Here is an 11,369-nt window from a genome sequence, read left to right as displayed (position 1 = left end):
TTAGGCTCTTTCCACTCCTTATTCCGTAGTCCATCAAATCTTTACCCAAAACTTGAAAACTTCACAACACAAAACTCAACAGAAAACTCATGAGATCCGTTAGTATAAGAAAATAAATCACCACTTTTTGGTACTGTTGTCAACTTATTGTTTATTTATATTGGTGTAATATCTACTATATTCCAACTTCTCCATGGTTCATACCCCCCCGATACTACCCATAGATTCATCAAAATAAGCAAACAACACATAGAAAATAGAATCTACATAAAACAGAACAGTCTATAGCAATCTGAAAACTTCAAATACTTTTGTAACTCCAAAAATTCTGAAAAATTAGGACAACTTGGGAAATTTGTAAATCGATCTTGTGTAAAAAATTCAGAGTTTTTCCACGCCTCCGTGATTTGTAAAAAAACATTTACTAGCGAAAAGTTTCTGTTTTTCAGCAAGATCAAATCAACTATCATCGTAAGCCATCCCAAAGGTCTTACTTGGCTCAAACACTAATTAAAATATAAAAACACATCTAACAAAAGGCTAGATGACAATATTATTGAAAAAAGAACCAAAAAAGCAAGAACACAAAATAAATTGGGTTGCCTCCCAACAAGCGCTATTGTTTAACGCCCCTAGATAGGCATAAAATATAGATCTAGGTATTGTCATCTTTGGTATGCAATCCATAAGTAGCTCTCATAATAGATTCATATGGTAACCTAATTTTCTTTCTAGGAAAGTGTTCCATGCCCTTCCTTAACGGAAATTGAAATCTAACGTTTCCTTCTTTCATATCAATAATTGCATCAATCGTTCTAAGGAAAGGTCTATCAAGAATAAGACATGTAGGATTGCAATCTATATCAAGAACAATGAAATCTACGAGCACATAATTCCTATTTGCAACAATAAGAACATCATTAATTCTTCCCGTAGGTTTCTTAATAGTGGAATCCGCTATATGCAAATTTAAAGAAAAATCATCAAATTCACGGAAACCTAACACATGACATAAAGTTTTTGGAATCGTGGAAATGATAGCACCCAAATCACACAAAACATGGCACTCATAATCTTTAATCTTAATCTTAATAGTAGGTTCCCACTCATCATAATGCTTTCTAGGGATAAAAACTTCCAATTCTAGCTTTTCTTCAAAAGATTTCATCATAGCATCAACGATATGTTTAGTAAAAGCTTTATTTTGATTATAAGTATGAGGAGAATTTAACATGGATTGCAACAAGAAAATACAATCAATCAAAGGACAATTATCATAATTATAATCCTTGAAATCCAAAAGAGTGGGTTCATCGCTACTTCAAGTTTTGACATCTCCAATCCCACTTTTATCAAGATTTATATTAGAAAACAAAGATTCGATAGGAGTCACGTCAATCACTTTAAGATCTTCATCATTATTTTTGCAAAACTCCGGTTTAGCGGCCATCTTATTTACCAAAGTGGTTTGTTTATCGGATATTTGGCCTACTAGATTTTCAAGATGAGAAAATTGAGATTTTGGACCATAAAATTCTTTAGACATATCATCGAGCTCTTTATTCATATACTCCATCAAAGTTTTCTGCTCCTTGAGCTCGTTCCTAAAGAAACTATTATGCTCAAATTGTAAGGACATGAACCTCCTAGCATTATTTTCAATTTGTTCCAACTTCCTATAGTAAGGATCAAAGTTCTTGGGCTGAGCCATAAAGGCAAGCAAACAAACTAACACACAAGCAAACAAAAAGCAATCGAAAAGACGAACGAAAGAAGGTCGAATAAAAAGGCAAATATTCTTGTATTTTTTTGAAAACATTTTAGAAGTGGGGGAGAGGAAAACGAGAGGCAAATGGAAAATAATGTAATGCAAGAGATGAGAGTTTATGATGGGTACTTGGTAGGTTTGAAGTAGATCTCCCCGGCAACGGCGCCAGAAATTCTTCCTGCTACTTCTTGAGCTTGCGTTGGTTTTTCCCTTGAAGAGGAAAGGGTGATGCACAAAAGTAGAGATAAGTATTTCCCTCAGTTATGAACCAAGGTATCAATCCAGTAGGAGAAACACGCAAGTCGCCAATATATGCACCTACACAAACAATCAAACACTTGCGCCCAACGCGAAAAACGGGTTGTCAATCCCTTCACGGTCACTCGCAAATGTGAGATCTGATATAGATATAAAAGATTACTAAAATGTAAAAATAAATAAAGTAAATAAATTGCAGCAAGGTATTTTTGGTATATAGATCTGAAAATATATGAAGGAAAATAGACCCGGGGTCATAGGTTTCACTAGAGGCTTGTCTCTTGAAGGCAAATAATACGGTGGTTGAACAAATTACTGTCGAGCAATTGATAGAAAAGCGCAAAGTTATGACGATATCCAAGGCAGTGATTATGAATATAGGCATCACGTCCGTGTCAAGTTGACCGACTCTTGCCTGCATCTACTACAATTACTCCACACATCAACCGCTATCCAGCATGCATTTAGAGTATTAAGTTCATAAAGAACGGAGTAACGCCTTAAGCAAGATGACATGATGTAGAGGGATAAACTCAAGCAATATGATGAAAACCCCATCTTTTTACCCTTGATGGCAACAATACAATACGTGTCTCGCTACCCGTACTTTGTCACTGGGTGAAATCACGCAAAATTGAACCCAAAACTAAGCACCTCTCCCATTGCAAGAAAAACCAATCTAGTTGGCCAAACCAAACCGATAATTCGAAGAGAAATACGAAGATATCAAATCATGCATAAAAGAATTCAGAGAAAATTCAAATCTTTCCCTAATAATAATAATAATAATAATAAAACACGATTGACTTTGTCGGGTTCACCGTTGCACCCTTTTTGCAAATAGGCCCTCCTATATTTTAGAAATTGCACCCGCAGTCCCCTCATAAGTCAGACCCGAACAGAGGAGAGAAAAGAAGAAAAAAAGCCACCAACACCTCGCATGACCCTGCCCCTTGATCCCATCTCCAGCTCCTTCCCGCCGCCACCTCCTGCCCCGCGCCGCCCGCCCCACACCGCCTCGATCGGGACCGCGTCCCTCCCCAAACGACAGCGATGGTTGAGGGCGCCGCCCAACTCCTGGCCGACGGATTCGCTGGCTCCCCGCTCCTCGGGGCCAGCCCATCCTCCGTGTCGGGTCGAGCATCGACTTGGAGGCCACTTGGGGCTGCCGCCGGTGCGGGAGTCCCGTGCAGCCGTGAGGGCTGGGGACCGAGCGGCGGGGCCCGTGGTGCGACGCTTGATGGATGGCCTGCACAGCGTGGACGACTGCTTATCTCCCGGGAGGGCCATAGGCAGGTAAGGACGGATGGCGGCTGAGATTGGGTCTCGCCTTCTTCTTTCTGGTTAAGAAAGATTGGTTCTTTGGTGCGTTTTGCTGGGTGGGCGGCCTCACTGAATTGGCTGCCTTTGTTTTTCTGTGCCCGCCTGTGTCGTCGGATTCACCAGAAACTTGTCCTGTCACGCAGGTGCTACCAATCTGCATCAAACTGTTGGGCCATGGTGAGAGCCTCGATTCGCTCCCTCTCCGCCGCCTCGTCTACCATTATTGGCCTAGATTGAAATTTGTCCTTGCTGATTCGCCTTGGCCTGATTGCTTATGTTTCTCTCTTGTTGATGCAAACTTGCTCTGCTTGACTCTGTTTTGGCCTCAAGGCATCTCACTTGTCACATATTGTTATCAACTCAAGTATGGTATCTGGAAAATCGTTATTCTACCAAGAGAACATTTCTTACTTTGGTTTCTCGGCAATATGAAAGTAATGAGTAAACATAACCCACTGAAACAAAAACATGGTGAAGTAGCTGACTGTAGATTTTTCTTGGAGATGATACTGTTCACTGTCCATATTTCATTTGTATGGTGGCTGTACTTTGTAACGCTAGCATGGTTGTCTGTTATAAAATATACAGTATCTAGATTTTTGCTGGGTAAAGAAATTTGCAGCTCTCAATACTTTATATTTCCCAGTTGTTCTTAATTTTGGTAGTATGCATGGGAACTCTGGGATGACGTGTTTCAGAGAATTCAGTGACTTGGTTCAACTAGACAAGGATCATTTCAACGCAAAGGTCTCTCATGTTACAGCCCATTGACCACTGCAGTGTGTACTCCTGGAATTGATAGCGAATGAAAGCGCCGTAGACATTGCAGGAGAGATAAAATTTCTAGATGTTATTAGGTCTCACCAATTTGTACTGTTGTTCACTCTAGTCTGGGATTAATTAGATGTGCTGCAAGGATTCCAACTTTAAAAGCCATGTTGCAAGGACAAGTCCTCTGTATGATTCTTTAGTACAGTTCAAAATAAATCACGATGCAGGGCAGCTTCAGTCTTTCGATTTTAGACAATGAAGAGTTTCATTGCTCTTAAGGTCTTTGTTTGCCTTTTTTAGGGAAGGTCTTTGTTTGCTTGGATTGATGCGCACGGCTGACACAATTTACAACATTTTTTGACTGACGGCGTAGACCATAGATTCAGTTTTACAATGTTTCCAGAGAGAGTATAATATTGATGCACCATTTATTTCAGAGAAGAAAAAGGTTCCATGAGGGTGTCTATTTTCAGAACTGGAGAAAGAGCTCGCCTACCATGCATGTTGCCTGGTCCGATGAGCTGTGCTACGCCGAGTGCCCTGTCAGAGTGCAGCCGCACAGCACTGCCCGCTGTTGAGGACCCCGGAGCCTAGACAGGTAACCACCACTAATATGATTTTTGTGAACTTCTTTTCTTCAATAAATCAACCATTTGATGATGTCTGCCAGTTAATACCATCCAAATTTTCTGTAGTTAGCTCGGCAACTTCCAGCCCCCACCGCCTTTCTCGACAGGCACGACACCCAGGTTTTCGTCTATGCCTCATTGGATGCACTTCCATTGTAGGTAATGTTAGATATACACAATCATAGATACATATATGATCTTCCACCTCGGCTCCTATACTGATAAGATTTGTGTTGATACATGATTCTCAACAAAGTGTGCTACCAAACTTTTTTACGAACAGTGTAGTACCAGTTGCTGTGATATCATGTCCTCAGCAATGCCCCCGATGGAACGACCACGACCATGTTGTTGCCTGGAGTCTTTTTTCATGATGATGTCGCTATTCGCCATCCCACAGTTTATGCGGTGGAGCGTCAATGACCTCAGCGTGTTGCAGGAGAAGACCATGAAGATCGGCAAGAAAGATGTAGGTGCCGTGCTTGAATTCTTCTAGGATTTTTGAACTAGCGATTGATTGTTTTTCCGCTATCTCATGTCATATCAATTTGTGTTGCATTGCAGATGTGTCATACAGGTTGATCAAGGAAGGTGCAACACTGTGATGTGAGTTGAACACAAGCATGGCCTACAATCTCGACGCCCACCATCCATGTGCCTTGCAAGCAGCAATTGTTCACATCCTTGACATTTGTCACTGCCCTCTTCTCATCTATCCCGACAGTCTCGGTGTCCAGGCAAGGTATGTCTATGTCAGTTGAACTGTCACTCGAGTTACAACAATTCCAAGATTTTTTCTATATCTGCAATTGGGTGGACTATGGTATGAATCAGTTTATAAGCAACCATGGTGTACATGAATCCTTGTTGGTGTGAACTGTCAAAAGCATTTCCTACTATTTCTATCACAACCCTAGCTCAGCCCCTGTTGTCTTTGCTTGGTCATCATGCCATCATGTTTAAAATTCAAATGAATTTGAAATGGGGACTGTTAAACCCTAGCAGCAAATGAATTCAACTAGGGTCAAAATTAAATCTTTTCAATGAACTTGAAATGCCCTTCTAAAATGCCCATCATCTTTGCCTTGGTCGAGAACCTCTGCTAAAAATGGTGCTCACTTTTCTAGGACACTTTGGATCTTTGAATTAAATCATAAAGTATTTGCATTTGGAAATTTAAATGCTATAAATATTTTTTAAATGTCCAAATAATCTTGAAAGTATTTTTGGGCTGTTGGAATTAATTTCAGAGGTGCCCATAAATATTTTCAGCATTTTATAAAATGGTTTGGCATTTATGCTAAATAAAAAACAACAGCAGAAAAAGAAAACAAAAACAAAAACAGAAAAGGCAGAGAGGAGAGAAACCTCACCTGGGCCTTACCTGGCAGAAGAGGCCCAACCCACCTGGCGACTTGCCAGTCATCTTCAACCCAGCGCCAGTCGGACGCGCACGCACAGCGCGCCACGTGAGCTGCCTGCCTGCGTCCCCGGGACAACGTGACGTCGCGGATCCTCTCCTCGGTGTCGTCCCGATCGATCCGGCCCTCTCTTTTCCTCCCCTACTTTCTCCCTCGCCCTCTCCCCGCCATGGCCGAAGCCGACATTAGGTCACCGGCGTCGAACCCGCGCCTACCGTGCTCCCCTCGCCTCCCCGTGCTGCCACGATCTCCGCCGTCGTCTTCCGCTTTGCCTCGACCGAGCCCCGAGCGCTCGTTTGCCCTGCATCGCCACCCCGTCGACTTCTTCCCTGCTCGGCCGTCGAGATCGCCGGCGACCTCACGACGTCTCCAGCCCGTCCCCGAGCTCGCCGTTCGCTCCCCTGCACTCGTCGTGAGCCACTGACCCTTCTGCCCTCTCTGTTCTCGCTCTCGTGCATTGTAGCCACCGCACCTTGCTCGCCAGCACGCGCAGCCGCCTGTGCTCGCCGCCGACGTGTCCCCGGCCACCTAACGGTCCGGCCGTCGTGCTCAGCTTCCTCCCCGCGCCGCGTAGAGCACGTAGGTGCCCCGCACGAGCTGCCCCAACTGCCTTAGCGTCGACCCAGAGCTCAACCGAGCTCCAGCGACCGCCAAGGTCGACGCCGGCGATGACTCCGGCCACCCCAGGCCCAACCACCGCCACCACTCGACGCGGACGAGTGCCCGTGTCATGTAGATGCCCTCCACCGGCCATTTGGTCGCCGGAGGAGGAATCCCGCACCTCGCCGCCGCGTCTGGCTTCGCCGGCGTCGAGCCGCCGGCCATTTAGCCTCGGTTGACCAGGGTTTGACCTCCCCTGGGTCAATGACAGGTGGGGCTGTCGGTGTCAAAACTGGTGGATCTCGGGTAGGGGGTCCTGAACTGTGCGTCTAGGATCGATGGTAACAGGAGACGGAGGACACGATGTTTACCCAGGTTCGGGCCCTCTTTATGGAGGTAATACCCTACTTCCTGCTTGATTGATCTTGATGAATATGAGTGTTACAAGAGTTGATCTACCACGAGATCGTAGTGGCTAAACCCTAGAAGTCTAGCCTGTATGACTATGGTAATGTGTATATCCTTTTCGGACTAACCCCTCCGGTTTATATAGACACCGGGGGGAATCTAGGGTTTACATAGAGTCGGTTACATAAGAAGGAATCTTCATAATTGGTCGTCAAGCTTGCCTTCCACGCCAAGTAGAGTCCAATCCGGATACAGGTACAGTCTTCGGCCTTCATGTCTTCACAGCCCATCAGTCTGGCCCATGGATCACAGGCCGGACGCCCGAGGACCCCTTAGTCCAGGAGTCCCTCAGTAGCCCCTCAACCTGGCTTCAATGACGAGGAGTCCGGCGCGCAGATTGTCTTCGGCATTGCAAGGCAGGTTCCCCTTTCCGAACTCCAAGATAGTCTTAGGATGCGATGATAGTATCCGGACCTGTCACACACACACCATACATAACCGCAGAGAGAATATATATATTTTTACACGAGTTCTATCCGCTGACAGCTTTATTGCAGCACGACATTACGTCTGACCGGTCATAATTCCAAACCGCCTTTGTGTTCAATGCCCCACGTCACGAGGCGCGGTTGCCATTGGCACATCTTGTCAAAGCAGAGATCGTGTCCCCTTATCGTGAGATTCTCATCAATGCGGGCATGGGTAACCCAACCGTGCCGTTTATATAGCCCTTGGGAATAGGCGAGTCTTAAGGCGAGTGAGGAGGCGTTTAATATTCGCTGCCTTTATAAGGGGATAAGGACTCCCTCTTCCTCTCTCACGCCCTCTCTCTGTCTCCGCCTTTCCAATCTCGAGCTCCAGCGCCCAAGTACTCGTCTCCTTTTCACTCAAGCAACCATGTCCAGATCCAGAGGTCAAGGCAAGTGGATGGTCTCCTCCGTCAAGGAGGATGACATTACTGAGCTTTGGGCGGCAGGATATTTGGCGAAGGAGATCGCCCACCGTCTGTCGGCCGAGGGACAAGTCGTCCCCACGCCGAAGCCCATAGAGAGGGTAGTATTCATCCCCCATTTCGTCCGCGGGCTAGGGTTTCCACTCCACCCTTTCGTCCGCGGGCTGATGTATTATTACGGGTAAAATTTCCATGATCTGTCCCTGAATTTCTTCCTCAACATCTCGGCGTTTATCGTCGTGTGTGAGGCCTTCCTCCGCATCCAACACCACTTTGGGCTATGGCTCAAAGTCTTCTACGTGAAGCCGCAGGTGGTGGATGGCCAGCACGTGGAGTGCGGGGGAGCCATGGTGAGCAAGCTATCCAACGTCTCCTGGCCCAAAGGCACTTTTGTGGAGACAGTAAAGGAGTGGCAGAAGCAGTGGTTCTACATCACGGAACTCGCGGCACCACTTGGGCCGCAGCTGCCGAATTCCGCTTCGGTGCTCCCATGCGACTCACCTCCTGGGTCGAGAAGAGTCCGGACTGGTGTTCACCTGACGAGCTGATAGCGCTGCAGACGTGCGTTCAAAGCATGGTGACCAAGAATGTCAAGCTCGTTGACATAATCCAGGTGATGCTAGTTCACCGGATTCTTCCATGCCAGCGCCGAAGCCGCCCTCTGTGGGAGTTCAATTCGAAGAAACACCAGACCTTGATAAGGCTCTTCGAGACTGCTCACGAAGGTGCCTGGAAGTTGCTCTTTAAGGGCAACGAGAAGCCACCGGCCACGGACTCAGACCGTGGTCACGATTGTAAACACCCCGCCAGCGAGGTATGTTATTTCTGACATATCCCCAACTTAATTGTTTTGAAGATGACGTCTGAGTTCATCATTGCTTTTCCAGGACTGGATGGAGAGGGCGAAGCGGATCCAGTGTCCGGCTCCGCTGCCTGAAGATCGGTCATCCCGCGTCTAGCGAAGATGCTGGTGCCAGCGCCATATAAGGCACCGGAGAAGAAGGCCAAGGGGGCCAAGAGTGGCCCCGTCGCCAGGGCACTTCGGACGTGACGTCCGAAGACGACGAAGCCCATTCCTCTGTCCCTGAGGACAATGATGAGGAAGCGGAGGAGGAGGAGGAAAACAACCCTCCCCCCGAGGAAAAGAAGAAAAAGAGGGCGGCTTCAGCGCATCTAGAGGCGGAAATGCCCAAGAAGGGGAAGGGGGTCCCAGCGGTCAACATCGCGTGGGATGTTGACAACAGTCCGGAACGACGCCCCCGCACTAAGCCCCAGGCCGCATCGTAAGTGACATGGCTGGCTCATGTGCACATCCGGCCCTTTCTCTTTATTATCTTGACATGGTTAACTGTACTATTGCAGTCCGGCCCGCGACCTTATCCAGTGATCCTCATCTGGAGGTTCGTTGGCTCCGTCGGAGATGGCGAGCATGTCGCCACCGCCTGCTTATTCCCCCGGGGCCAGGGACGACACGGAAGTGTTGTCCCGGAGGGCCGCTCCAAACCGGGGAGGAGCCCAGGACGCTGTTCGGGAGGCGCCACAATGCAAGACCTCCACTGCCAGACACATGGGGGATCCGATCCCCATGGAGATTGGCGAAGAGGGCCGCATCCAGTTCGGCCCTCAGCCGAATACGATTTCGGAGACCCATATAGCTCCGGAGTCGGGCGAGCAGCCCCCTTTGAAGGAGGGGGGTGCGCCGCTTCCATCGGTGGCCCCTATCCATCCAGGGACGCGAGATAACCTGATGGAGGCGCTACGAGGCGCCTCCGTTATGGACGAGCACCGTGTCCTTATGGGTGCGGTGATCGAGAAGGTTCAGTCCGCCAAGAGTGGACTGAACGAAGCCTGCAGCAACCTGTTGAAAGGTTTCGAGGTAAGTGACATAGAAAGAGAAAAACCCCATGTAGTCAGTAGCCCCTGAGACACTGTCTGGTGTTCGGCGAGAAGAACCGGACAGAGGATCAATCTTTTATTGTAGGAGACTAACATAATATGTATGCATAAGCAGGCGTTGTTGTTGGCCGCAACCTCGCATGCTGCCAAAGTCTCTGAACTGAGGCAGAGGCTGGAGCGGACCGAGAGCGAGCTCGGCGAGGTTAAGGTTCGGCTCCAGGAGAAGCAAGGTGAGTAACGACTTGCTATGTGCTCGGAAAGCATAGGCGCTGTATATTGACTGTAGTGTCGTAATATGTGCAGGAGCCGCGACCGAGGTCAAGGCCCTGAGGAAGTCCCTGGGCGAGGCCGAGGAGAAGGTTGTCCAGGAGCAAGCCGATCGTAAGAAGCTCAAGGCCCGGGTCAAAGAAGTCCAGCAGGAGCTCCAGGATGCGGTGAAGAAATGCAAGGCCTTGGAGCATGATGTGTCGGTTCAAGGGACCGAACTCGCCAAGGCTCGTCAGAGCGCGGAGGCCGCACAGAATGAGGCCCAGGCCGCCCTCCAGGAGATCCAGGAGGCCAAGAAGATCGCGGCGGGTAAGGAATTTAAGATGCAAAGCAAGTATGCGGAGAAGCAGTACCTTTTACTAACCCGGGTTCGGAGTTCCCAGGGGCTTTTGCGGATTCACCACGCAGCGTATCGGACGCTGTGGAGTTCTACCGAGACGAAGGAGGGGGTTCTACGGAGAAGCTATTCTGGTTGCAATATGCGGTGCCAGAGCCTCCCATGTCCTTCACAGATCAGCTGAAACAGCTGGTGGAGCTGCATAGGGTGGCCGAACTAGCCATGAAGGATTTGATAATCCGGCTATGGCCTGCCGAAGCTATCCCTGGCAGCTACTTCGGACTCGTGAGGCGAATGGTGAACGCCTGTCCTCGGCTGGACGTCGTCAAGCGCTCTGCCTGTATTGAAGGTGCCCGCATGGCCTTTGCCCGTTGCAAGATGTGGTGGGCGAAGATGAACGCCGTTGAAGTGGCCAGAGGGCCGCCAGAGGGCAAGGAGCATCGCACACCCGAGCGATATTTTGCGGATGTCATAGAAGGGTCTCGGCTTGCAGCAGCTGAGTGCGGGCAGGACATTATTTTCGAATGAAAACATTCTTGTTGCCCTTGCCTTGTATTATGAGAACAAAGCCTGTTTTGTAATGTAATTTTGTTATGCTTTTAATTGTTTCCTCTTGTGCGGCCGTGTTGTATGTAATCTGAGGGTTGGCCAGTCGTCGGCTTCTGCCCTCACGTAGGTAGTACGGAGGTGTTCGGGATGGAATCTAAACAATTTTGATCCAATTGCATGGTCCTTGAAG

General features: G+C 48.0%; 1 protein-coding gene across 16 annotated transcripts in view; it reads left to right on the top strand.

Annotated features, from left to right (window-relative positions):
• The first annotated feature begins 2,537 nt into the window (after nt 1-2,537).
• Nucleotides 2,538-11,369, top strand: part of LOC109746277 (uncharacterized) — a 47,709-nt gene continuing 38,877 nt past the window's right edge. For 3 of the 16 annotated variants that reach the window (XR_006667178.2, XR_012188793.1, XR_002228749.4), the window contains exons 1-6: nt 2,922-3,322; nt 3,493-3,526; nt 4,558-4,718; nt 4,816-4,908; nt 5,006-5,218; nt 5,314-5,491. Coding sequence is in view for 12 of the 16 variants with exons in the window: in XM_073503288.1 (XP_073359389.1) it covers nt 10,130-10,256; nt 10,330-10,602; nt 10,677-11,158 (882 nt within the window). In the remaining 4 variants the exon portion in view is untranslated. Of the gene's footprint in view, nt 3,392-3,472; nt 3,527-4,557; nt 4,719-4,815; nt 4,909-5,005; nt 5,219-5,313; nt 10,257-10,329; nt 10,603-10,676; nt 11,234-11,369 lie in introns of those variants that run through there. The other 13 variants (XM_073503288.1, XM_073503289.1, XM_073503290.1 and 10 more) reach the window with 13 other exon arrangements.

Source organism: Aegilops tauschii, chromosome 7 (genome assembly GCF_002575655.3).
Source record: "Aegilops tauschii subsp. strangulata cultivar AL8/78 chromosome 7, Aet v6.0, whole genome shotgun sequence".
Lineage (NCBI taxonomy): Eukaryota > Viridiplantae > Streptophyta > Magnoliopsida > Poales > Poaceae > Aegilops > Aegilops tauschii.
Note: the sequence above shows the minus strand (reverse complement) of the source record. Positions and strands in the feature narration are given on the sequence as shown.